Source organism: Xenia sp. Carnegie-2017, unplaced genomic scaffold (assembly GCF_021976095.1).
Source record: "Xenia sp. Carnegie-2017 unplaced genomic scaffold, XeniaSp_v1 HiC_scaffold_16, whole genome shotgun sequence".
NCBI lineage: Eukaryota > Metazoa > Cnidaria > Anthozoa > Malacalcyonacea > Xeniidae > Xenia > Xenia sp. Carnegie-2017.
In genome coordinates this window covers 10322284-10350056 of record NW_025813469.1, presented here as the reverse complement: position 1 = coordinate 10350056, position 27773 = coordinate 10322284, and the positions used below count along the sequence as shown (strand labels likewise).

Below are 27773 nucleotides of genomic sequence, written 5' to 3'. Positions count from 1 at the left end.
TGTAAATTTTGGGGGGTAAAAATTACCCTTAATGTTAGGGGTGAAATGAGTGCCACAGAATGCCCCGGTTTTGAAGGGTAATATTTTATGGGGGTAATGTTTATTTAGGGGTAAAGTTTACGGTGGTAATATTTAGTTAGGGGTAACTTCTATTAAGGGGTGAAATTTATCAAGGGGTAAAATTTATGGGGGTAAATTTTAAAGGGGTGATTTTGATGGACATGCAATTCCCCCATAAATCGGGGGTAAAATGAAATTACACAGAATGCTGCATTTTTTAGGGCAAATGAGCAAATACAGGAGGTAATGCTTCAATGGGGTTAAAACGAACTCTGAATCTATAGTAAGAATAAATGAAAATAGATCAAAAAAACAATCTCTTTATTTCAACAGAAAAGGAATGAGCGTAGCTATCTCGAGAATGGAGTGAAGGTTGGCAAATATTAAAAATGCGCGTTATTATCAATAAAAAAGATTTGATTCAAGGAAAAGTAACGAGGTTCAACATGCAAACATAACTACTCAACCATTGACAGAGTATTGGCAAACATAAATACTCTACTATTGGCAGAACATTGATAATTGGGAGGGGGGGGATTTAAATATTCAAATGTTATAATTCCTAAAACTAATTAATTTCAATGTAAAGTAGAACGGGCACAAATGAATAATAGCGCCCCCCAATTTTCAATATTCCTACGCCCTTGAGTACTCCCCTCAATAATTGAGCTAGCTACGCCAACATAAAACATGCGTACACCGTAACAGAAAAAATTGTCTAAATGTCCAGTGTAATGGTTTAAATGTCTACTTAATGCTTACTTTAACCTGGCAAGAGCTTTAATAAATTTTTGCAAGCTAATTCTATTGGTAGCAGTGTGCTGCAACCCAACAAAAACGGAATCAATAAAAAGAAATACATCCTTATGATCTTGTGGATAAGCTATAGAAAATACATAGTATGTTGCATAGAGCGTAAAAAGGACTGTGTCTAAAGAAAATGAAGTTACGTCAACGAGTTGTCGTCCTTCGACGCACAATAGTAGCCTGTCAGGCTTCAGTATATTTTCACCAATAACCAAAACTCGTGGATAGGTGGTGCGGGTTATTTTGTTCGGCAAATCATCATCTTCCTAAAACATACACAGAAAAGAAAATGCTTCGGTGTTTGAAAGTTGCATCGATGAATGCACTGTATAGAAAACGTTCCTAGTAAATTAAAGAAGAACATCGACACAAGCGTTGCATGCAATTAATTAAGAAGTCTTTATCATTGCTTACCGACAGCATTTTCATCAGGCTGTTTTCAGACGTTTTCTTGGTTAGCAAATGGACTAACAGCATCACTGAACTTGTTGTTTCAAAGTCTGTTTAAAAGTTAACACAACTTAGCATTTATAAAATATTATATTTTCCTTAAATATTGTGATAATAGATTTACCATGCCGAAAGCATATAGGGATGACAGTGTCATCGCTACACCTTGTAATTTATAACACTCTGTAACTAAAAGCGAGAGACTTGCCAGGTGGGAAACGGATACGTATTATAGAAACAATTGCCCAACATAAAATTCGAAAAAAAAATAAAAAAATGGCTTTATTACTAGGCTATTTTTACCTACCGAAGGAGTCCTCTATTCCTTCTGATACTGCTTTTTCTAGGCACCTTAAAGTATTCTTGATGAATGGACTTTTTCGATTTAGTTCTTTACCGTACTTCAAGATTGCTTTTCGATAAGTAGAGAATGAAGACTTCATGTCTTTAACGGCACAATCATCTCTCATCACTCTGCAGTATTCATGGCGAATCTAAAATTGCAAAATAATATTTGTGAAATATCTGATTTATTGTAAAATATGGTGAAAGCAAGACTTTGTCACAATGTAACGTATTCAACCCCTAACCCCTTTAAGTGTGGATAAAGGTGGATATTGTTGTACGATATCTTCAACAGGAACAACTGTAGTCAATATGTTTCTTCGTCTGAAATCGTAAGTTGAATTCATTAATTCTTTAATAATTCCATAATCTTGAATGGATGATGATTTGCGGCATTCACTTTGCAAGTGCAAAATATGCTCCACGACTTTGTTTTGAGAACAAAAGAAAACTATAACACCCATGCTTCTCAAGTTGTACAGTATGGCGAACACTTCAGTAAAGTGTATGGCATCAACCGTACATCAATCCTAAATCTAAGCAGCTACTACCATGTCGTTGGTGGCCTACCACCACACATAATGCATGACATTTTAGAGGGGGTTCTGCAATACGAAACAAAGGAATTATTAAAAAATTATATAAGAGAGGAACGTTTATTCACTCTGGATACATTGAATGAAAAAATTGCCAAATACGACTTTGGATATTACAATGACACCAACAAACCATCACCAATATCAGAAGCAAAGTTATCATCAAATGACAACAGTTTAAAACAACATGGTACGTTGTTCATTGGAAATGCACAATGACTTATAATAATTATTATCGTAATATGTTGATGTAGTTCCAACATCTAGATAGCTGAGGTATGTGTTTTTATTTGATTGCAGCTGTTCAGATGTGGTGCTTGGCAATTCACTTACCACTCATAATTGGAAATATTGTTCCTCCAGAAAATGACCGATGGAAACTTTTTCTTAGTTTGCTACAAATCACATCTCTTTGCTTTTCACCTGTAATATCAAAAGATGAAGTGGCATATCTTCAAGTCCTAATCAATGACCACCACAATAAGTTCAAGGAGCTTTATCCCCACTGCAGCATAATTCCAAAAATGCATTTTATGGTCCACATTCCTAGTGCTATAAGCAGGTATTGTAAAATCAAACAGTAATAGAGTATTCCCTTCGATAGATATCAAATAGCAAGGTACTATATTTAAAACTTATAGAATGGGCCCTCTAGTTCGTGCTTGGTGCATGCGATTTGAAGCAAAACACCATTATTTTAAGAAGTTGAGCACTGTAATTGGTAACTACACAAACTTACCATTTACTTTGGCCATGCGACACCAACAATGGGTTTGCTATAAGTTGCAGTCTGGCAATCATGAATCAGGATTTCTCGAAAAAGGCATTGAAGTTGGACCAGGTACAGCAAATAATTTAAAGGAGCTATAGCAAGAAATGAGCATGAATTACAAATGTAAATTTAAATTTTTAAATTTAAAGGTCCAACACTATGTGCAGGAGATCATGAGAACTATGACTTATTAAGCAACCAGGATGTCTTCATACGTCAAACTACTTCTATTGCCAGGTATACTTTAAAAATACTCACTGAAACTTGAGTGAAATACGCATGGCAAAGCTTTTATCAATAAGGTAATTTTTAAAAAATTCAGGTAAAATGCAGTTATTGCACATACTTTTTCATGTATCGAGAAGTAAAAAATGTAATTTTAAGAAAAATTTATACAAATAATGACTATTTGCAATTTTCATGATTGAACATTCCTCTCCTAGTTTTTTTAGCTTTTGGCAGTTAGTTATTAATGCACTAATTCAATTAAGTAGATTTACAGAATGAAAATACACATTGTTTTTCTCAATATTTTAGACCAAAATGGATTTCAGTTCATGGTACTAAATTCAAAGCTGGATGTGTTTTGTGGGTTAGTCATGACAAAGAAGAAATGCCATGTTTTGTGATATTGAAAGACATTTTGGTGGTAGAAAGGAATTTGGAAAGAGCATGGTTCATTACTCAGAAACTTGGAACTGTCAAATTTCATGAGCATTTCAGTGCATATGAAATGGTTGACACAACTGAGCTACAGATAATTAAACAGCAAGAGCTACTATACCAATTGCCACTGCATTTGATTAATATTTCAGTTCATGGGCAAAACAAAATATTTGTGTGTCCAAAATATCAAATACCTGTTATTTAAGGAACAAAACCTTGCATTTTTACGTTGAATTAAAAGGCGAGCATAATATGAATTAAAACATAATCAGAAGCATAAACCTTCTCTAGTAGGAAAATATGTTTCCTATTGAAACAAAACACAACCTCTATTGCATTTGAGTTGATCAAGAGCAACAATCGCAAAGAGAAACGTACTCAAAAGAAAAATAGTCGGAACCCTAGACAGTTAAGATTCTATCTCCAGGTCATTTCGCCAAAATAACCTAAATGCAGCCTTTTTCATAGTATAAAATACAACGAAGTTCAGAACTTCAGAGTAATGAGAGCATGTATTAAGTGTTCGTTTACAACTCTTACATTACGTGGTGTTACTTAATTATACTATAAATCAATATATAATATATACTTACTTTCTTCAAAAAATCTTGGAGAAATAGACCATAAATTTTAATATTCCGACAAAGTGGTTTGGACTCTGTTGACAAAGAAGCATGTTTCTTCCACTCTTGCCTAATTCCGCCATGTTGATTTTAAAAAATGCGTTGCACTTGGCATTACACCAAACGCATGGGGTAATTTTTACACCCACATGTTGCATTTACACCCAAAGAGGGTAATTGTAAACATTACCATTATGTTGAGGGTAAAATTTAAACTACGGATAGCAAACTACCCAAGACTTTAGAGTAAATATTACCCTTCAGTGAATTACCCATCTGAAGGTAGTAAATATTACCCTAAAAAAAGATAACTTTTACCCCCTAAAATTTACACTATAGTGTTTAATTACAGATTAGGAGGCCATTTATCGTATAAAGTATAATAGACAATTATTGGATGAGGTTGAGCAAGATATCAAGAATTATTCACACAAAGGTCAACGTTACTTGCCAATACGAACTGAAGTTTAGTAATTGGTTTATTATTCACTTCAACTACTGAAATATCATTAAGACATATCATTATAAAACATTTTTCAAATTTTCGCCAATTAGTTTTCGTCGGACAGTTTATTTAAAATCTTCAGCTTAAAACATGTTTTAAATCTTGAATTTTTAAGTTAATAATTTCGTTTATCATTCAAAATGTTCAATATTTTGTTTTATAAAACTTGTAGTGTGAACTGCGTGATATGGCATGTATTTTTGATAACTTTGCTAGTATTTTCTCAAAAGTTTCAACTTATGCGATGTTTTTCCAGTCTCCTTTGCTTTTTAAGCTGCCGATCAGTAAATAAAAAGACATCTTATCTGGTTCGACCGATAACGTAGTTGAAGAAAGCTTATTTAAGCTATTTGATTGGTCAATAGCCAGATCAGTTGAGGATCTGGAATAATCTCGACCGATAAGCGGTGTGCGCGGACCGATAAAAGTGTCCAATTGCTATCGTGTAATTGGTTCGTTTAAATTTTTGTCTCACTGTGATTGGTTTGACCGATTTCGACTGATAGACAACTGAACTAACATAGCCAAGCTCATAGGCCGTATTTTATGGTGGATTATTGTTCAGGTTGAGATGCAGCAATTCATGACTAAGTAAAAACAACATAGATGTACTGATATGTACTCACTTAATATGAATCTGCCTGTTTACACCCCGAAAACTTGCAATCAAGAGAGCTAGAGCCATCAAAAATTCGACATTTATTTTCTATATCTGCCATATTGTTTTGTGTGAAATTCGCTAAATTTGCTGGTTCATATTAAAAAATCGGTGCTACATAATCATTAAGGATCAATCTATCTAAGTTAATTTGAAATGATATGTTTAGCTATTAATCTTCCATAGCTGCTGGATGGACAAAAAGACTGAAAAATGGAAAAACAGTTATTGAAATTGAATTGCGAAGGAGTCCTTCATCTTTGGTGTATATGATATAACGAAAATAAATCTAGCTCCTGCTGTACACACTGCTGAGCAGTACATTCTTAATAGAACATTTCATTGAAATCGTTTATGAAGTTGTCATGTGTATCGTCGGCATCATCGTAATCACTATCATCACACTCCTCCGGCTCTTTTATTGCGCCGTTATCTTCAGAGGCGTAGTTACTTCAGTCAGAACAACCGTAAAGTCAGTACATTGCAAATCAGATTTCAAGCACGAACATCGAAGATTCTTGCTACCAGCTTTACACTTGCATGTTACGCACTCGATTAGTTTATCTGGAGCAGAGGGTCCAGTTGTTCAAAGAATCTCTAACTGACCATTTTTCATGTGCCATCCATGCCTTACAGGAGGTTGAACATTAATGTGCGATTGCAAACAATTCTTCCAGATGGCTGCTTGGTACTTGGCTCTCTTAATGTGCAAAAGAAGGCTATCTGCATTCGGGGGAAGGCATTTGTCAGAAAACTTGCCTTGAACTCTTATCACCATAATGAAGACATATAAATTTATTTAAAGAAAGTGCTACTTGCTCAGGAAGATCAGATGTTGAACCAAGTACTTTAAATGTTTCGATTATCTCAGGATTATCATAAAGTACCTTCCAAGGTTTCCCTTTTCCTTTTCCCGTAAACGCAAACGTAGGATTGCAGCCTATGCCTAAAAAAGAAATCATACCAATTGTAGATCATTTTTAGCGCTTGAAGCTTTTTACTTTTTATTTTATGAGGATGAAGCCTCGATTTTTTCAACTATGCAAAGAAAAAATTATTAGGTTATGTGGATGTTTGTAGTGATACTAATTTCGAATGAACTTGCTGCGATGTGACATCTTCTTCACTTATCTCTGATTCATCTTCGGTAGCGCCAGTCTTGTCATTATTGCTAAGAAACCTTCCTGCCATATCACCTTTACACAGGTCTTCAGCATACATTATTTCCTTCTTATTGCAGAATTTCGGAGTAAAGAATGCAAGCTGGGAAAACCTGTCTAGCAAACGTTCCTTCAATCGTGAAGTCGTATAGCTTGAAGCATCGGCATTCTCGAAGCATCTAACTGTTTTGACAAACTTGTCTTTAAGAACATTCATGTAAAAGATTCCATGATTTTCTATGATTGCTTTCTTGATAAATTTGCAAAAATCTGCGAATGACTCTTCATATAAGCATTTGCGACCAGAACTACTTTCATTTGACTTTTTTGCACAGGTAGTATTATAAAGAAATGAGGTGTAGCTTTTTTAGCATTTACTATGATATTTTAATTCCAGAGCATTACATTCCTTGTCTAATATGTGGACCAGAATTCATCGGTCCTCTTTCCTGGTTTCAGTTTCACGTAGTTTTCCGCCATCCTTCGTTTCTGCGGTAACTACTTTGTCTAGAACTCTCTTTCTACTTTACTGACAAAAAACATTGTAATTGAACATTCCTCAACATCAGTAAGACAACAAAAAAAATCGTATCGTAGGTAGATTAAGTACAGAGCATTACGCTGTTACAAAACAGGTATTGGAATACCTATAAAATATTGGTTTATTTGTTACATTATTCACCGATTGAGTGACAAAGGAGTTTTCTTGCTAGCATATTATGAATATTGGTGGCAAAACTGCTTAATTTCTGCCCGGAGGTTTAGAACTGTCATGACAAAACGAAGATGATCGTAGCAGTTTCGTGTGAGGCTCATTAACATCTGTCGACTTATTTTCTTGTATATAGTTTTCATTGACAGTGGCTGCTGAAGCTTCAAACTTTTTGCTCATTCTTTTTTCAGCCCGTCTAATCAGGCCGACATTAGTAAACTTTGCATAGCAATTTCTATAGTACTTTAAGTCTTCACGGTACTCAGCCAAAGGACTTTTTAAATACTGAATTTTTCGTCAAATTTTTGTTCTTCACAGCGGTGTCTCTCTGCTCACCATTGTATAGTAACCAAAGCTCGTAACAATGTAAAAGTTTTTTCAAAGATGTCTCGGTAAAATCGGTCAATGGCCCATTTTCACCTTTAAAATGGATTATACATCCCCGCAAGCTCACCATTTTGTTGTTTTCATCATTGTGCACCCGCAATTTTTGCTATATTTTCAGCAGTTTCACAAATAAAACAAGATGGTGACAGGTAAAACGTTAAACGAATATTATGAAACTTTGGAGTACTGAAACACCAAAGATTGCAATTTCATGAGGTGCAAACAACTTAAATCATATTCAGTCAGTAAAAATAAGTAGTTTTCTGTGATTTTTATGTAGTCATGAATTTCGGCATTTAGAAATCATTTTTTAGAAGGGGCGGATCTAGGATTTTTCAAACATCAGTCATAAAACGTCGAAGGCGCTCCGCACCTGGGGGGGGGGGTCTGAGGCATTCTCCCCTGAGAAATTTTGAATTTCAGAGCCTTGAAAATGCCATTTTCAGCGTTTTAGAGCAATACAAAATGTATTTGTGGGCATCGTTTTTGCGTAAAAACAACACATTTTGCTTACGTTTTTTTCAAAAAAAAAAAATCAAGTGAACAATACTTAAATGTTTGCCAAATATTTAGGCTCATTATCATGCCAAATATATGGCTCATTAGCATGTCTAGGAACGTAAAATTTATTTTACAATAATGCCATTCAAAAACAGATATAGTCTTTAAACATTTCTACCAAGTTGTCAGGCATAGACAGTAGTTAAGGTGCAGTTATGGTCCCGGAAGTAAACGGAGCTCTTACCCGTGTCAATTAGTTTCCAGTCCTAGAAAGTAAACAGGGCGCGCGCGTGTAAACCGGAAACGAACTTAGCGGGGGAATGTTGAATGTGATAGTTTATCATAATAAAGGGAAATGAAACAATTGACAAGAAATATTATCTAATTTAATAAAGCATCCAATAAAATGTCTTAAAGCCCTCTTTGCATTTCATTACACGATTCACTATATAGTCGAACTATCGTCTTAAAAAATGTTATTTGCGTTGCTCATTATTGCATTGCTTTTGGACGTTTTGAAAAAAGACAAAAAATATGGCACACATGCTTAATCAGATATATGCAGACACTGTTGAGTTTGAAGAAGTTAGTCACAGCGATCTTATCAATTTGATTTTCGTCGATTTTATAAGTAAAAAGATTCAAGAGCTACGAAGAGCTGAAAAGAATGAAAGTAAAGCAGATCCTTGGGTAGAGTATCAAAACGTTTTAGAAATGATGACTGAGGAAGATCGTTGGTTCAATTTTGCAGCTCGAGCAGTCGAAACAATTAATCGCGAACATGTCTGGAATGGAATATGTGAAGCCTTTAAGTTTCTAAAGAACTGTGGACCTTCGAACTCTCACAAGACATATTTTGACAAACTGTTTAGTGCTACTTGGGTAGAACTAATGTTAATTTACACGGAGACAAAACGTCCTCCTTTTTTTCAACATCTCTTTGACTATGCTGATTGTAGTTGTAAACTGAAATACAAATCAACTATGTAATTGCTTTGACAAAAGAAAAAAAAAAATATAAATTTCAATGTTATTGCATTTTGACTTCAGTTGTTTTATGACCATGTCATTGTGAAAATGGGAATCGGTAGCAGCAAACGTGAAAATAGAAATGCAAAAGGGATAAAAATCATAATCGTCAGAAAATGTTTCGCTTGGGTATAAGTTTCGGACGCAACGATCTCAATCTTGAGGGTCATTTGCAAGCAGGATACACAAGTAAAACTGTTAAAATTATGGACCCGCCGCAATTAAACTTCCAACAGATAATGCGATAGAAGAAACACTGCCTGTAACTGAAAACATTGAACCCGTCGATAATGAGTAGTTAAAAGAAATTGACATCTAATTGCAAAATTATTATCACGAGAACATTGTCATGAGTAACGTTGACCAGTACTTAGCCGGTGTATACTTCAATCCAAAACGTCCTGGAAGCTACGGAGGTGTTGAACGTTTGTACCGCGATGTAAAGGCAGAAGGAATATATGACATTAGTCGTGAAAGAATTAAAGAATGGCTCATGCAACAAGACGCATACTCTTTGCATAAACCTATTCGAAGAAAGTTTGAAAGAAATCGTGTCGTAGTGAGTGGTATTGACGACCAGTGGCAATTGGATCTTGCAGACATGCAATCTTTGCAAAAGTATAATGATGGTTATCGCTATCTTCTTATCTGTATTGATGTTTTTTCCAAATATGCATGGGCTGTTCCATTAAAAAGAAAACAGGATCGTCGTTGGTAGAAGCTTTTAAAAGATTTTGTCATCAGGGCGTAAACCGACACACATTCAAACGGATCAAGGCTCGGAGTTTTTAATCGAGACTTTAAGAAACTTTGGCAGAAGAAAACGTTACCTTTTTAATACATTTAACGAGACGAAGGCATCCATCGTTGAACGTTTGATACGTACACTGAAAACTAAAATGTGGCGCTACTTCACAGCAAACAAAACCATGAGATACATTGACATGCTTCCTGATCTACTGTATTCTTATAATCATAGCATGCATCGCAGCATTAAGGAAAAACCGATCAACGTTACAAGTGAAAATGAAGATAGAATTCGGCAAAATCTATACGGGGATAGCAAATTAAATAAACCTATGCATGTAAAATATAAGTTTGATATAGGTAACCAAGTACGAATAAGTAAAATAAAACGAAGGTTTGAGAAGGGGTATTTACCGAATTTTTCAAAAGAAATTTTCACTGTAAGTCAAAAAATACCGCGCAATCCTCCTGTATACAGACTGAAAGATCATGAAGGGACGAACTTCAAGGAACATTTTATGAAAAAGAACTTCAAAAGTCATCAAGAAAGACGATGTTTATGAGATTGAAAAATACTTAAGAAACGTGGTAGAGGGGCAATGTACAATATTTTGTAAAGTGGTCTGGCTACCCTAACAAATTTAATTCATGGGTACCAGCATCGGAAATACATATATAAAACGTAACCGTTTTCATGATTTTTTCATTTCACATTATACCTTAAAGATGAGCGGGACACACTTCTATCTGACATTACCTAGTAATGCATCTCTCTCTGTATTTCCTGAGAATAAGATTTCAGGTTATCGCGTAAAACTACCTCACGTTGTGAATTTAAATGGTAATTGGGAAGTAGGATTGTATTCAATTACATATCCTCATACATGGTACACGTTGAAAAAAGGTTTGGATACACATATATATGTAACTCACAAAACAGGTCTACCTACTCCGGTATTTGTCGACTATGGCTTGTATGAAAAAGCCTTCGACCTAGTAAAATCAGTTAACGAGACTCTTGACAAAGAAGTAAAAGACAATATCAAATTGAGCTTTGACCCCGAACAGAAAAATTAAAGTGCATGTAAGACAGGGTTACAAAATATCATTTAATCAACGAATGTCGGTCTTACTCGGCTTTGGCGGAAAAGACGTAGAGATTTTAAAACAACCGAAAGTCCTTATGCTTGTGATTTGCACGGATCCGTCATGATGTATGTATATTGCAACATTGTACAACCGCAAGTTGTTGGAGACGTCAATGTAAAATTACTAAAGGCAGTTGCTATTCAAGGAAAATATGGAGACATTGTTTCAAGAACATTCACTAATATCCAATACTTACCCGTGCAAACAAAATCTTTTGAGGACATCGAAATTCTCTTAAGGGACGAGTTAGGAAATCCCATCGCATTTGAACGAGGGAAGTCGATAGTGACACTTCATTTCAGAAAACAATCCTTATCTTATTTTACATAAGAAAAAAATATGAGTAGAACAAACCGTTATGTTCAATATTATCTCAATCAGCAAAAAGGATACGGATCACAACCTGTCTTTAGAGGAGCATCCTGGCAAAAAGGTTATGGGCAGATGGGTTATGGTCTTGGTGGTTTATTTCGTAGATTGGCTAGAGCTGCAATACCTTTGGCAAAAACCGGCGCAAAAGCTCTAGGTAAAATTGCCCTCGATACAGGTGCAAACGTTTTGGGTGATGTTATCTCAGGGAAAAGTTTTAAAAAGTCTGCAAAATCTCGTGTTAATCAAGCAGCAAAAGAAACAGGGAAAAAAGCTGTAAACCGTATACAACAGTTTGCTCAAACAGGAAGAGGAAAACCCCAGAAGAAACAGGCAAAAAACAGCTAAAAGAGAAAAGCATCGTCTTCTCATGTCATTTACCATTCAGCCAAGAGACATAAAGCAGCTAAAGAAGCAGAAGATATTTTCGGTTAAATATGGAGTTCGTTCATCCAAAATCAGCAGAATGTACAAAAAGTGAACTTGATATATTTTTCGTACCCCAACGCAAACCAGTTTGGAAAGGGGCGATGGATAGACCATCCACCTGTCTCTAGTGTATCTGAAAGCGGTCCGATTACCTTTTAGCGCCAGGTACAGAAGATTATGTTGACTTGTCTAACACAATGTTGATGGTCAGAGCAAAAGTAACGAAAGCTGACGGTGGAAATCTCGACGATGGCGCTAAAGTAGGACCGGTGAACAATTTCTTGCATAGTTTGTTTAAGCAAGTTGATGTGTTTTGAAAGGGAAGCTAGTAACCCAAGCGACAGGAACTTATCCTTATCGTGCATATATCGATACACTTTTGAATTATGGTCCATCAGCTAAACAATCCCAGCTGACAGCTGCGTTGTTTTACAAGGACGAAGCTTCAAAAATGGAGGTTGCCGACCCAGCAAACGCCAGTCCAAACAAAGGCTTGAAAACACGAAGTAAGTTTAGTGCGAGAAGTGCAATTGTCGAAATGGGAGGCCCTATATTTTGTGATGTTTTCTTCGGGGAACGCCTCCTGCTTAGCTATGTTGATTTGAAAGTGGTATTGAACCGTACCAGTGACGAGTTTGCCCTAATGGCATCCGAGGACGATGCAGCATTTAAAGTGAAACTGGTGGATGTTTATCTAAAAGTTCGCAAAGTTAAAGTGAATCCTAGTAGAGCTATGTCTCACGAAGTTGCACTGAAAAAAAGCCCAGCCGTTTACCATGTAAGGCGTGTGGACTGCAAAAGTTTCATCATTCCATCAGGAAACCCGTCGTTGCAAAAAGATAATCTTTTCAACGGTTTGGTACCGAAATCACTTGTTGCAAGTGCTGCATTCAATGGTGCTTATAAAATAAACCCATTCAATTTCCAGCATTTCAACGTTTCATCTTTAGGCATTTCTGTAAACGGCGAATCTCTACCATCTAAACCTTTCAAGCTGTCGTTTGGTAACAATCCTAGATACATAGAAGCATTTCTATCACAATTTGCTGGCACTGGAAAAATAATTTTGAACGCCGGAAATGGAATTGATCGTGACGAGTTTCTAAAGGGTTTTGCTTTGTACTGTTTTGATTTGACGCCTGATATGTGTGATACGAGAGAACATTTTAATACAGTGCAAAAAGGAAATCTTGCCATTGACATACAATTCTCAACAGCACCAACTAATGCTGTTAGTCTTGTGTGCTATGGAGAGTTTGAAAACGTGATCTTTATCGATTCTGACAGGAATGTTGTCTATGACTACATTGGTTGAATGAACACCTCACAAATATCGTCTGCTTTGAGATCGGATCCTGTTACAAGCAAGAAATTTCTTGGTGTTTTTCCAGCCAATCGTTTACCTAAAGTAATCAAAAGTTATCCGAATGGGTTTATAGCAAACACCGATATCAGCGGAAAACCTGGAAGTCATTGGGTTGCATTTTACTTTCCGTCTGAACGAAAAGCCGAATTCTTCGACAGCTATGGCCAGTCGCCTGAGACTTATCATAAATTCTTTAGAGACTATTTGAAACATTATGATTGGGATTTTAATGCACGCAAATTACAAAGTATTTGGACCGATGTATGTGGACAATATTGTATATTTTACCTAAGCCAAAGAGTGCGAGGTCATAGTATGAGTAGAATTGTAAGCATGTTTGATGGTAATACTGTTGAAAACGATAAGAAGGTATCGAATTTTGTAAACAAACATTTTCAAATAGAAACTAGTGTAATCCCTAACAACGGAAATCAGTCAAGTACAAACTTATTTGTAAAAGATTGAAGTGTTTAATAATCAATAAAAAGTTCTTTGTGTGACTTAATTGCTTGCATTTTGTATTTACATATTTTCATTGACAACAAGGAGGAAAATGATATCAACTGCGATTTTTATTTAAAGAAAAAATCCTTTACAAGACATATTAATAGCTTAACCAACGTAATTGAGTTTTCTTGTGTGTAGTGGAAGCTTTGGGCGTTATGAATTTCGTTTTTGATGAACTAGGATAAACTGTTTCGTTTTCTTCACGTGGTGAAGTTTCCATTTGAGCCTCCTTCCATCTCATATCGTTCCTAACCAAATCTCGAGGAATGTTTATTTTTGATAAAACACGAAAGAATTCTTTAGACCCTTTAGGATTGAAATTTTTCCTTCCTCTCACAGCATCGCTAATTAGATCTGTTATGTTTGATTGCGGAATGGTGACTCCCTCAAGTTTGACTTGTCCAGAACCGTCCCAAGATATTATACTTGGCTGTGTTCTAAGGCGCTGCAATATTGCTTTCGCCCGCTCACGCATAGTTTTTGGCACACTTTGTACAATGACAGAGTCAGCTAATGTCTGATTTTCGTTGTCACTTATTATGTTTTTTTCATTCCCATCAAGGGTGTCTACCACACGTACCATGGGTATCTGATTATCTTTCTGTTGCTTCAATTTAAGGAATTGTTCAAAGTTTGCGTTAAAAAGTTTTTGTCTTTGATCGTCACTCATATCGTCTTGTTGAAGAATATGCGAGAGCTGCGAGTCTTTATTCATCATATTCATCATGATCGGACTAGTTTCAAGTTTTTGTTGTTTTTCGTATCTGTTAAATACATCTTTAGGTACAAGAATCATACGCTTGGCATGCTTCATTTTGTCAACAAACTACCTAGCACTGTCAAAACCGGAGGTAGTAACGCAGTCAGCAGATTTCCTCCTTTTTGATTTAAAAGTTTTTTCTTCTTTGCTCGTGAGATTTTTTTGTTAGCTAGAGCTCTCAGGTGTTTCTTGTACCTTGACAAAACTCGCTTTTGACTGGCAGATACTGGAACAGTTCCTTTTAAAACATTGATAGCACATTCACAAATACACAAAATAACGTCAGAAGGTCCATGTTCGATGATCACTTTTCGAATTTTTGGTTTAGATTTTGCGAGTACTTGCAAATACGGAAGATTGTTCCTAATTCGCTTAGACACAGTGCTTACATGATTGTTGATGGCGATGATTATTACTTATGTACATAGACAATATGCTTTTCACCAGGCAGGATATTTGTTCTGACACGCATATTGTCAGGTGTGAGCTGATGCATATCCAGCATTAGATAACCGAAAGGGCGGCTTGTAGCATCTTGAAATAATTCCAAAAGATAATTCGTTTTCTTCGGATACATTTGTCGTGCCAGTGTGGAGAAACCTAAAATGTCTCTAGGGTTTTTGAAAATGATCATGTAATGAGAATTTAGACTTATAGTTCGCGATTGTTTACCAGGCGGAAATAAATTTTGCGTTAATTACATGACAGATATTCCGCGATGATGTGACCCGCGGGTAAATAAATCCGACATTCGTTGATCATTAGAACACTCGGACATAAGATCGTCTACAATGACTAAAGAGTTTTGACATCCTTCCAAAACATCGGTCAAGTTCTCAGGGAATCCTTCGACGAAGCAAATGTTTGGAATTTTTGATTCCATTTCACCAAATTCACTTTGCCGCTCGCCATAACAGTAAATAATTTTATTCGGAACGGGATAAAAAAGTTCATTTAAATTATAAAACATCGACCTAACCAAATAGCTTTTGCCTGACTGACTTTGACCACACACATAAAAGTTGGCAGGTGTTCTAAAACGTACGTCCATTGTCTCGCAAATAAAAGCAAACATGTTCTGTTTTCACTTTTATAACCACTCGCTAGTAAACATTTTGACATATTCAAAGAAAGAAGGAATGATTCGACTGGTTTGAATGGGGCGGTATTTGTAAAATAGTGACAAAGTGCATACATTAAGAATACATTGGACAATGAGCAATATTTTTCTAATTATCTACATCAATCAAACAACAAAGTCTCTTTGATTACATATGAACAAGTCTTACTCTAGCATATATTTATGACAGAAAATTTTAAAAAGCACTTGATGGTTTTACTTTAAAATCCTCACAAGCATAGGCATGCCTTTTAATCGTTCATTCATTTTGTAACTACATTCATAGTTCACAAGAGTTGTTTGTAACTTTTCCAATTTTCCATAATGAATTCCTTGCTGTCTGCATGTTGTTTTTTATGGCGGCATGTCCAACCCATGGTGAAAAATGTGGTTATGTGAAGAGATATCATATGTTAGATTGTTCTAACATGAATCTGAAGCATGTTCCTGTCGGAACGGTAAAAGATACACGAATAAGGATTTTGTCGTTGAGACGAAACAACATTAAAGCTGTGAATGAACTTGATGTTATTCGTGCGTACCCAAGACTTATGTACATTGATTTACGTGAAAACCCTCTGTCCTGTCCTGCAAATTTCTCAATGTTAAATGTGTTGTATGATCTGTGTCCAACCAGAAAAAAAGATTTGTATTTGACGCCTGTGAACTCATTTTCGTCTGTGACACCACTTTTTTCGTGTACATCAGCCACAAGAAATCGTTTCCCTCAGTCGTTCGTTAGTCTTTCTCCTCTTCCATCGTCGTTGATTATGTCCACCACATGTAAATCATCGCACGTTCCGTCGTCCCTCCGAAAGTTTTATGTTCATCCCTCGCTAATTTTTTTTAACATGTCAACCTCCATTTCAACTTCATCACAGTCGCTGTTATTATCGTCTACATCTTTGCTGTTGTCGCCGTCAACGTCATTAACACCTCCACATTCAGCGATATCATTTTCAACTTCAAAGTCATCACCCCTGTTGTCGTTATTACCACTGTTACCACCACTCTCATCATCAACATCACCACCGTTTCATTTACAGCTGTCGTCTTCGTCTTTACATTCATCACCCTCCTTGTCGTTATCACCGTCACAGTCAGAATCAATGGTATCGCCTTCATCGTTTATGTATTTTGTTCCACCAGCGAAAGAAAAAACTGTCAACTTTTATGTGTTGGTTCCTTCTACGTTAGTTTCCATATTTGTCTGTATAATGCTGATGTATTGCATAGTTCACAATTGTCGTCGCTGTTTCCCCTCTGTACATACCGATCACATAGAAATGACTGCGTATCGTGTTCAATCATCGTCAGCCTTGTCCAGTGTAGAAATGTGTCAAACAACCTTAGTCTAAAAATATGTATATTTGTTTGTTAGTTTGCTTCTCATTGATTCAAAACTATTCATCTTTTTTTGTTGTTAAAAATGTATACAGTATATGTATGTATCTTTAATTTACCTGCATTGGCATTATATTTGTTGATCCACTTGTCTGTAAAATGAAAGTTCACTGTTGGATTGAGCACTGTCATCTAGAAACTCCATATCTGATTGTCTTTCGGAAAAGACTTCTTCATCATTTTCGGAGTTGGTTATCATTAAATCAATCGACTTGCTAATTTCCTCCTCTTCTGACCCGCTTTCCATGTCATTTTCTTGCACAATTTGATGAACGGATGTAAACAAAATATCATCCGTCACCGCATCGTGTGTGGGAGAAGTCTTTTTATTTAAGTTACTGCCAATCATGACATTTATTGGCTGGCTTTTACCGGAGCTCTGATCCAAGATATCCTTAAGAAGAGCCTAAGTGTGAACATGAAAGACCTGATGATGTACTTATATGCCTTTTTATTGCACTTTTAGCATCAGGCCAATGTGTTAATGACTCTAAAAAATATTTTAATTCGACTGTTTTTGGAGGGAAACCTATCACCAAACAAAACAAATAGTAAGCAAAAAGCACCTTTAAGACTTGGAGAATACGAAAGCCAAAGATAATCCTTCAGCCAATCATGTCGAAAGGACCTACTTCGACCATTTGCATCAACAGTTTTAGGAAATTCATAGCATTCATCAGGTACGAATACATTCTTCACAAGTTTTTCAATTTCATGAATTTCCATACCTCTCACCTTTTCTCTATAAAAACCAACATCATATGGATTTCTAAGCAAATCAGCATTTGCAGTTTTATTATCTGGTAATTGCAAGGTAGAAGATGAAATAAAAGAAGAAGCATCACAAGAACCCAAAGCGCAACTGTGAGATATACCATATAGATGAGTCTTAGTTGTCATGGTTGTCTCAGTAGGACCAGAAGGTGTAAACCTCAACTTTGTTTGTATACTGGGCTTTTTAGCTTGTGACAAGTGACTACTTCCCTTTCTTTTAGTTCCCTTCCCACCAAGTATCAAAGGCACATAATGATTGTGTTTGAATGCATTTGCTTGAGGAGCTAAACCTTCAAAGCAAAATAAAACTTGCGAATAATTACTAGTGGAAGCACAAGCTCTAAATAGAATTTGAGGTTCAATTCTTTGGTTAAATAATAAATTCCACCTATAAGCACTAGAGTATATGTCAGGATAATAAGAAAAAATGCTACAGGATGTAACTGAAGAGAGTGCCAACAAACAAACAAACCCAGTCCATGCCATATCTTTTGCATTTAATACAGCTTCTGCTCTGACCAGTTCAGCAACAGAACAACCACTTCCAGCACTATCAATAGCTTCAAAAGAGACTGACATGGCGACCAAGCTTGAGATAGAATCAAAGAGTTTGTTATGCTGAGTTTCAAAAAGATTTGAAAAACATGGATGTTCCTTATAATAATAAGCATATAAAAATAATTCTATAGAGGTCATCAGCCTCAAAATAGTCACCACAGAGTTGTCACCAACAAGCAGAATTGACAATGAACTATAGAGGCAGTTGCCATTTGTAGCAGATCTGAAATAATGTTATGTAAATTTCAAATATCATGCTTCAGTTCATTTTTGTATATCTTATCTCAAGTACACTATTGAACATATCAAGAAATAAATCAATAGAAACGTTTTAAATATGATCGAAATTCGAAAATTTGTTTTGTTTTGAATCACATAAATAAACCACAAATGACAAATGCATCGGGCATCACATCAAGTCAATTTATATTTGCTTATATATTCTTGTGTAAGCATGCATGCATAACATGTCATAAGTTTTCTAACCTTAAGGCAACCAAATTTGTGTTCTTTGTCTTGGCATTCTGGGGAATGTAAAATTCCGCATTGATATTTCGGAAAATATCAACACCGAGACGATCCAACAAACTATCGCTGGTAACAATGCTGTTGACTTTCAGGCAATCCAACATCTCTCCGTAGAGTTGAGACATAAAAGTCTCATCTTTCCTCGTAAAAGCATCTTCGACTCGATCAGTGAAAGATGCCATGCTTCTCATTAATATTGTTGGTTTTGAAGCTCAAAGATAAAACCTCGGCTGTCAACAATCTCATTATGTGCTGAATTTCGCACAACACCGCTTGAACATTTCAGCAAAAACGGCGGCTCGTTAGTCAGCACAACGGCAATAAACCAATCAAGAGACAGATTTTAGTCTCCAAATTCAGCACAATTTTAGGCGTGCAGACTCTGTGCGGGTTAGCTATGGGTATTTCTCCCGCAAGTGAATGATAAGTATTTTTAGCCACTTGATCCCTTAATCCCACGCTTAATCTAGGTCTTAGAAACAATAACATTGTTCAGTGAATGCACGTTGTTGCACAAATTTCTCATAATTCTATCCATAACCCTGACAATAATTTATTTTTCTAATACTTTTGTTGTGAGGACACAAAAAATTTAATTGACTTTAGGATAAAGAATTCATGATCATTATCTACACAACGAAACAAACTACACCATACCCACACACTGCATATTGTTTTTAATTTTAACTAGGGGCATTTAAAATTTGATTAATTTTTTCCGCTGCTGTGAAGAATTTAACTACGTCGCGTGCTGAATGTGACGTAGTTTCAATCCGCCCCTGATTACTAACTGTATAAGCATTATTTTTAGGACCTCCACAGACAAATTCAGTAGTGTGCTCGCCTTCGTCAATTTCATTAGTCAAATCCCCCAAATAGTCTCCCAGAGGAGGCTTTTCTGAATCAGGCGTTGCAACAAAAACTACGGTGTCCATATAAAATACTATTATGCAATCGGTCTAACACGTTGTATAATGCTAAACGTACCCATGCAGAAGTAAAAATACCAATAAAAATATTTGTTGTTTTATTTTCCTTTTGAAACTCACAATGACACTTGTAAATAACTTCAACTAAATCGTCATTCAGTAATTGCATATCGTGAATCTCGGTATCGGCGCTATTTAGTCGATTGTACAATACAAGCGCGTCGTGAATAAATTCAGTAATTAACATATCATTACTTTGTGCAAATTTACCCCACAGTGAATTCAAATAAAGCTTTGCTAGTGCTCTTAACCCTGCATTTTTTATAATTTTCTTCTTACGCAATAGAATTCCCTCATGCTTTGGGTAGTCAATGATATATTTTGCCTGGTCTGATTCTGAGGAAATCCATGCGGGGTAGCCTGAAGCCTCTTGTTTTAATCGCAAAAAGAAATTGACATTTTCGCTAAATAAGCTGTTAGAGCTTTCTTCGAAATGCCAGATTTCATGTATCTCTAAAAGTTTGTAGCCTTTGCAATTGCCTTAGTCATTTCAATGGCAGTAAAAGTCCCCCCAAAAAACACGCTCGTTAACTGACTGATGACATTCTGCCGTGTAATCCATTCTGCTAAAGTAATTAGAAAGGTCTTTAAAGGTTTTGCAAATAATTGTGGGGTGACCTGTAGGATAACGTCGATTTTTTCATAACAAACATGTAAAGACCTGTAAAATCGTAATAAAAGATTTTCTCGTTTTCTTCAGCCTTATGAAACAACTTAAAGCCTTCAACTCTACCTCCAAAAAAAATATCAGTCGGGCATAGGTCTGTTATGAATTCGTGTGTGTTTAGAAAATACTGCATTTGCGGTGTCAGTCTCAGTCGTTTGAAATCATGCTCACATATCGTTTTCACATTATACCTTAACTCTAATAAACTTTTCTCACGCTCAATGGTTCGATTGTACGCGTCTCTTAGTGTTGTCCCTCTGTGATAAGCATTTTCACCTCTCAAATCAAGACATAAGGGGCAGCCGTGATAAACTTTACCCTAAAACTCATACACAGTATTAGTGTCTTCGCAAAATCCGTTGACGAAAATATTTAAAATAGTAAACCTACAGTTTCATAAATATATGGACTCTAGCTGTGCTAGTGGATTCTAATTACTTCAAGGATTAAGTTTTTTCTGCATTTTTTAATTGTTTGATTAAGGCTTCTTTTAATCATATTTCCGTTAAAATTTTTTCCCAAGAAAATACCAAAATAGTAAACCTACAGTTTCGTAAATATGTGGGCTCTAGCTGTGCTAGCCGATTCTAATTACCTCAAGGATTAAGTTTTGTCTGCCTTTTTTTATTGTTTGATTAAGGCTTCTTTTAATCATATTTCCGTCAAAATTCTTTCTCCACACGAATGATGAAAAATTTCTTCTTGCTTGTTTTCATAGTATAATGACAAGTTAAAAATTGCAGAGATAATAATTGTTAAGACTAATAGCTATAATTTTTAAGACAGTTATGATACATAATATTTTTTCCATACCAAAACTGATAATGGCCTTGCACGTTATTTCACAATCTTAATTGGCGGTGTTTGAAAATACATTAGGCCTGCATACATACGAGTTAATTTACTGTTTTAATACTTTAATGCCTTCATTCAATCTGAAATGCCCGCTAGCCAAGGAAATAATCGATCCATTGGAAAATTATTGCTAACAAAAGAGCCTATGTCAATAATATGCATGTAAAAGCACTCACAAAGTCTCATGCAAAGTCTTCAGCAAGCGGCGAATCTCTACCATGTAGAATGGCTACACAAAACAGAATCACGCCAATTTTGAGTAAGTTGAATTGAAATACAATTTCAATGGTAGATATGACTTTAGAAAATTTAAGTTGTGATTTTGTTCATTATTTTAGGCCAGTGCGAAGTCTGAAAGTTGTGGGTAATTTGCCCCCAAAGTTGCGGACATAAAATCCATGTTGTCGGAGGTGGAAGAAAGACTGATTGAATGCTTGCCATCCAAATGTCCTATTTGCTTGTAAGTCAAATAATTAACATGCTTGCTAAATGTTGTAGTCGTTTTTTTATGTATGTCCATTGCTTTATACTCTAGATGTTTTGACGAAGAAGTTGATCGCTTCTTAGAAGATTTTTTTGAGTATGTATTTTTATAATTCTTTATCTTTTGAAAATTGATACAGTAGAACAGTCAGTAAGATTGATTTCTTTTTATTTCAGAGTGATCGTTGCTAGTTTTTTTAATTAAATAAAAATGTTTTATTTCAATAAAATGTATTTAAGAATATCAACGTCTCATTTTCTAAATTGTTCTTTTTTTCTGTCAAAAATATTTTTCTCCAATCGTTGCAAGTGTACTTGATAAGTTCTAGCCCATTTACTATCGGAGTCATGTCTTGTGAGCTATCAAAGAAGGATTTCATGACTTCTTCCTCATCAATTTTTGATACTGCATCTTCAAAGTAAATCGCTACCCTTTCATTATTAGGCATCATCAAGCATTCGTGGCGTTTTTGTGAGAGATGGTCAACGTGACAACCGTCACAGTCTTTTGCCACAAGTTCGTATAATTTAAACCCAATTTCAGTGGCATAGCACTTAAACAATTTATTCTGTATATTGCTTTGGCGTTCATCTAAAACATGGCTCTCATCTTCAAATTCGAAGGACGATTCCTTCACTTTCCTTGCTTGCTCAATGTCTACTTTTAAAGCCATTTTCGTTTTAGTAAGACAAAAATTACCAAATAACTTTAACTCAATAAAATTGTAACGTGTTCTCCTTTTTTATATTTGAAAAGGAAACAAGAAAACGGATCTAATAATGCTTTAAGAATAGAAAACAATTGACAATTTTAATTAAGTTTTATCGTGTTTCAATTAATCATGTCATCCAATAGCAACCTTCGTTCATTTTATATCGTTTCCGGTTTACACGCGCGCGCCCTGTTTACTTCCTAGGACTGAAAACTAATTGACACGGGTAAGAGCTCCATTTACTTCCGGGACCATACCTGCACCTTAACTACAATAGACCCCCCTAGAGACCCCCATTCAAACCTCTATGTAATGAGTTTAGTTAAGTTAGAAATTTGGTACTACAAGTGACAGATATAGAAAAGCTCAGACTTCAAACCATGCAAGTTTATTGTAACCCTTTACCCATCTCCACATCAGTGCCAGCAAATTCACCTTTTGAGAAAAAACTCAAAATTTTTTTCTGCCAAAGGTTAAGCAAAAATTATCAGAGCGAAAATTTGCAGTTAAGGACAGCTTAATGCCATAAATGTTTATTAGGCATTTCACTAGAATATTATCTCCTGTAAGTATATGCAAGGTGTGCTATATAGCAATCACTAGTAGCATTGTAATTGCAAATACAAACAGAATGTAACCAACATGTCTTTAATTATATAATTACATGAATGTTAAAATTGGTTCATGTGTCATGCTTACTGGTTATGATAAATATCTTTTCATATGATCAAAGCTTGTTCAAATGTAAATCTGAAATAATTTAGTTTTGAAATTATAATGATTATCAGAAAAATTACCTAGTGATCATGAAAAATACTTTGCTGTTTTGCCAAATTTCAAGGTTTATCTGCATACATAGAAAGACATTTTTACTTTATAGAAAATGCTTTTCATACATCAATAGCCCTTTGGAATTTATGGCAAACAATCTGGTATGCGCCGTAGATTAACACACCTTTACATCTCTACATGAGGTGTTCAGTTAGAAAAGGGGACAATATGTGACATGAGACAACATTTCATGTATGTGAAATACTCAGGTTTAATACCATTCCAGTCAAATTATCAAAATAAAAAGCTTCATGGATCACAAGACTCAAAATCACAGGTTATAGTAAACAGCTTCTCATGTAATCAATGTTAGTTTTCTCAAATCTTACACAATATGTAGTATAACTGTCCAACGATTGAATAATCAATGATCATAAACTGAAAAACTCCAAACATTTGTTTATGATAAAGTAAATAATAGTATGGCGCCTTATGGCTACAGATTTTTTGTTCATTGAAATATATTTGCAGGAATGTAGGATTTCGCTGCCATATAACGGCCACGATTCCCCAAGCACTAAAGAAATCATAGCTAAAAGTCCTTCGTCAACAACAATTTTAGAAGCATCGATCTGCTTACCATACGCCATATTGACATAAATCGCATCACACACTCGGATAATTGACTTTGATATATTACATTCATGCATACACTTCACTTGTCCTTTACTTACGATTTTGGATGTAAATTTCTGCTGATAGAACTCAAAACAATGTTGGCTTGCTTTTGAACATCAATGACTGAAATGTCGCTCGCGAGATCGTCTTTGCCAAGCATTTAAAATTTATCCATAAAATTTCAACTCTCTTGAAAAAATTCACATTTTGGACAGCAGCATTCATGTCAATATATGAATTTGTTAAAGATTTCCATAAATTCCATCTGATTGTAGTTTAGTTTCTATCATGCTTATAAAAATTACTATAGAACGATCAAACATTCAATTCAGACAGTGAGCTTGACTATGTTAGTTCAGTTGGCTATCAGTCGAAATCCGTCCAACCAATCACAATAAAGCAAAAATTCAAATGAACCAATTGTGAGATAGCAATTGGACTCCCTTATACGTCCGGCCACCCTTATTATCAGTCGAGACCATTCCAGACTGTCCACTGATCTGGCTATTGACCAATAAAATAAGCGTTTTTGACGTTCATAGACTCCTTTATCCGTCGAACCAGTCAAGCCACCCCGCTTATCAGTCGGTTATTCCAGGTCAATTAAAATTCAACTGATCTGGTTACCAACGAGATATTCATTGGATTAGTCATTAGTTTTCAATAATAAATAATGCGGGATTTTTATCACGAAGTAAATGCGATAAGAAAATAAGAATAATTAATGAATTTTTAATTAATATGAATAGGTAATTTTTGAATTTCAAACATCAGTCGTGCGACGGATTTGACATACTCTAGATCCGCCCCTGTTTTTTAGCACGTTTTTTTCATACAGAATACGGCCTATCATTGTCTGAAATGAATGTTTGATCGTTTCGTAGTAATTTTCTAAAGAAAGATAGAAACTAAACTACAATCAGATAGAATTTATGGAAATCAATTACAAATTCATATATTGACATGAATGCTGCTGTCCAAACTTTGAATTTTTGCAAGAGGGTGAAAAATTTATGAATGAATTGAAATTGCTTGGCAAAGACGATCTCGCCAGCGACATTTCAATCATTGATGTTCAAAAGCAAGCTAACATTGTTTTGAGCTTTCTCAGCAAAAATTTACATTCAAAATCGTAAGTAAAGGACAACTGAAGTCAGTTTGACAGATTTCGACTGATAGCCAACTGTATGCATGAATGTAAAATATCAAAGTCAATTTATGGGAATATGATGCGATTTATGTCAATATGGCGTATGGTAAGCTGATTGATGCTTCTAAACTGGTTGTTGCCGAAGGACTTTTAGCTAAGATTTCTTTTGTGCTTGGGGAATCGTGGCCGTTACATGGCAGCGAAATCCTACGTTCCTGCAAGTATAGTTCAATGGACAAAAAATCTGTAGCCATAAGGCGCCATACTATTATTTACTTTATCATAAACAAATGTTTGGGGATTTTCAGTTTATGATCATTGATCATTCAATCATTGGACAGTTATAATATACATTGTTTAAGATTTGAGAAAACTAACATTGATTACACGAGAAGCTGTTTACTATAACCTGTGATTTGAGTCTTATCTGATCCATGAAGCTTTTTATTTTGACAATTTGACTGGAATGGTATTAAACCTGAGTATTTCACATACATGAAATGTTGTGGCATGTCACATGTTGTCCCCTTTTCTAACTGAACACCTCATGTAGAGATGTAAAGGTGTGTTAATCTACGGCTCATACCACATTGTTTGCCATAAATTCCAAAGGGCTATTGATGTATGAAAAGCATTTTCTATAAAGTAAAAATTTCTTCCTATGTATGCAGATAAACCTTGAAATTTGGCAAAACAGCAAAGTATTTTTCATGATCACTAGGTAATTTTTCTAATGATTTTTATAATTTCTAAACTAAATTATATCAGATTTACATTTAAACGAGCTTTGATCATATGAAAAGTTATTTATCATAACCAGTATGCATAACACATGAACCAATTTTAACATTCATGTAGTTATATGATTAAAGGTTTGTTGGTTACTTTCTGTTTGTATTGGCAAATACAATGCTACTGGTGTTTGCTATGTAGCTCACCTTGCATATACTTACAGAAGATAATAGTCTAGTGAAATGCTTAACAAACATTAATGGCATTAAGCTGTCCTTAATTGCAAATTTTCACTTTGATAATTTTTGCTTATTATTTGGCAGAAAAAAATTTTGAGTTTTTTCTCAAAAGGGGAATTTGCTGGCACTGTATGTGGAGATGGGTAAAGGGTTATAATATACTTGCATGGTTTGAAGTCTGAGCTTTTCTACATCTGTGAACTGTCCTTGTAGTACCAAATTTCTAACTTAACTAGTTACATAGAAGTTTGAAGGGGGGTCTATAGGGGGGTCTATGCCTATCAACTTCGTGGAAATTTTTAAAGACAATATCATTTTTGGAATAGCATCATTAAAATAAATCTTATGTTCCTAGACATGATATTGAGCCATATATTTGGCATGATAATGAGCCTAAATATTTGGCAAAACATTCAAGTATTGTTCACTTAGTTTTTTTTTGAAAAACGTAAGCAAAATGTGTTGTTTTTACGCAAAAACGATGCCCACAAAATGCAATTTGTATTGTTTTAAAACGCTGAAAATAGCATTTCCAAGGCCCCAAATTTCAAAATTTCTTAGGGAGAATGCCGCGGACAACCTAGGTGCGGAGCACCTCCGACGTTTTACAACTGATGTTTGAAAAATCCCAGATCCGCCCCTGCTTTCGTCAAGCAAAACTCATTTTATTTTTGACTGTGAACAGAAATACGAGGAATAAGTTTGAGAGCGTTGTTTTGAAAGCAAATACAGTGTCATAAAAATTAAAAAAACACTGTGGATCTATCACACCACAAAAAATTATATTATTAGAGGCCTTGTTTTTTTTTCACAATTTGACAGATTGCAGAATTGCAGACACTAAAGATAATGAAAAGGCGTTAAAGGTATTGTTGATGCTACTAATTTCATAATTGCCACTTGGCATTTCTGTCATTGAAGTATGCAATGTAATAGTAAAAACAGGTTTGTAGATGAAAACCAAGATAAAATAACTGATTTGGGCAATGTGTACTGACCCGAAATTTGCCCTTACTTCAAAATTTATTGAGGAAGCTCATAACGACATTTGTGCCAGAAAAGTTTAATTTAGCCTTGCTTTATCTGAGAACAATTTATACGTTGTATCATTCAAGGTTACCCAGGACCAGTGCATAGCGTAGCCAGCCCGCAAGTTTCGTCGTGTAATGTAAATTTTTCTGTGTTCACTCACTGTAAAAACAATAATTTTCTGAAGAAATGAATAATGTTGATGATTTGAAATTTACATAGCACGATCAAATTTGCAGGCTGGGTATACGCCACTTCCAGGACATTTAAGATTTTTAACCTATTAAAGATGTGACACGCAGTGCAATTATTAGGAAGAGCTCATTCTAGTTTCATACTTATTGAACTTGCTAATCACACAGATTGGTGACAACCACAGGTCATGGAACTAATTTGTTTACTTATATCTAAAATTGAGCCGTCTATGTTTTTAACAAGCTATTTTAGTATATACGTCTATGAAATTCTTTTGTTTTCTTTACCTT

The 27773-nt window shown here is 35.2% G+C and overlaps 2 protein-coding genes and 2 long non-coding RNA genes across 5 annotated transcripts; 3 read left to right on the top strand and 1 right to left on the bottom strand.

Moving 5' to 3' along the window:
• The first annotated feature begins 1810 nt into the window (after positions 1-1810).
• LOC124436033 lies at positions 1811-2842 on the top strand. Its single transcript, XM_046985959.1, has 2 exons — positions 1811-2448; positions 2559-2842. Exons 1-2 carry the CDS (start codon positions 2079-2081, stop codon positions 2840-2842), a joined length of 654 nt encoding a protein of 217 aa, XP_046841915.1. The 5' UTR covers positions 1811-2078.
• An 8769-nt stretch (positions 2843-11611) lies between these two features.
• LOC124436032 (uncharacterized protein F54H12.2-like) lies at positions 11612-13836 on the top strand. The gene is made up of 2 exons (XM_046985958.1): positions 11612-11869; positions 12291-13836. The coding sequence occupies exons 1-2, from the start codon at positions 11612-11614 to the stop codon at positions 13278-13280; spliced, it is 1248 nt and encodes a 415-aa protein (XP_046841914.1). The 3' UTR covers positions 13281-13836.
• A 1952-nt stretch (positions 13837-15788) lies between these two features.
• Positions 15789-17993, bottom strand: LOC124436664. The gene is made up of 2 exons (XR_006945422.1): positions 17182-17993; positions 15789-17072 (listed from the first exon to the last, which is right to left on the bottom strand). It is a non-coding gene; the product is annotated as an uncharacterized LOC124436664 (long non-coding RNA).
• Positions 17994-21657: 3664 nt separating this feature from the next.
• On the top strand, positions 21658-27402 carry LOC124436860. 2 transcript variants are annotated; one of them, XR_006945517.1, is made up of 5 exons: positions 21658-21752; positions 21832-21953; positions 22029-22073; positions 22422-22493; positions 27082-27402. It is a non-coding gene; the product is annotated as an uncharacterized LOC124436860 (long non-coding RNA). The 2 variants fall into 2 exon arrangements; XR_006945518.1 differs by lacking the exons at positions 22422-22493; positions 27082-27402 and adding an exon at positions 22154-22185.
• Positions 27403-27773: the final 371 nt, after the last annotated feature.

Coding starts and splice junctions, on each gene's coding strand:
- LOC124436033 (XM_046985959.1), top strand. CDS start 2,079: ATGCTCCACGACTTTGTTTTGAGAACAAAAGAAAACTATAACACCCAT. Junction 2,449..2,558: donor CAACAGTTTAAAACAACATG/GTACGTTGTTCA, acceptor ATTTGATTGCAG/CTGTTCAGATGTGGTGCTTG.
- LOC124436032 (XM_046985958.1), top strand. CDS start 11,612: ATGGGTTATGGTCTTGGTGGTTTATTTCGTAGATTGGCTAGAGCTGCA. Junction 11,870..12,290: donor GAAAACCCCAGAAGAAACAG/GCAAAAAACAGC, acceptor TTGAAAGGGAAG/CTAGTAACCCAAGCGACAGG.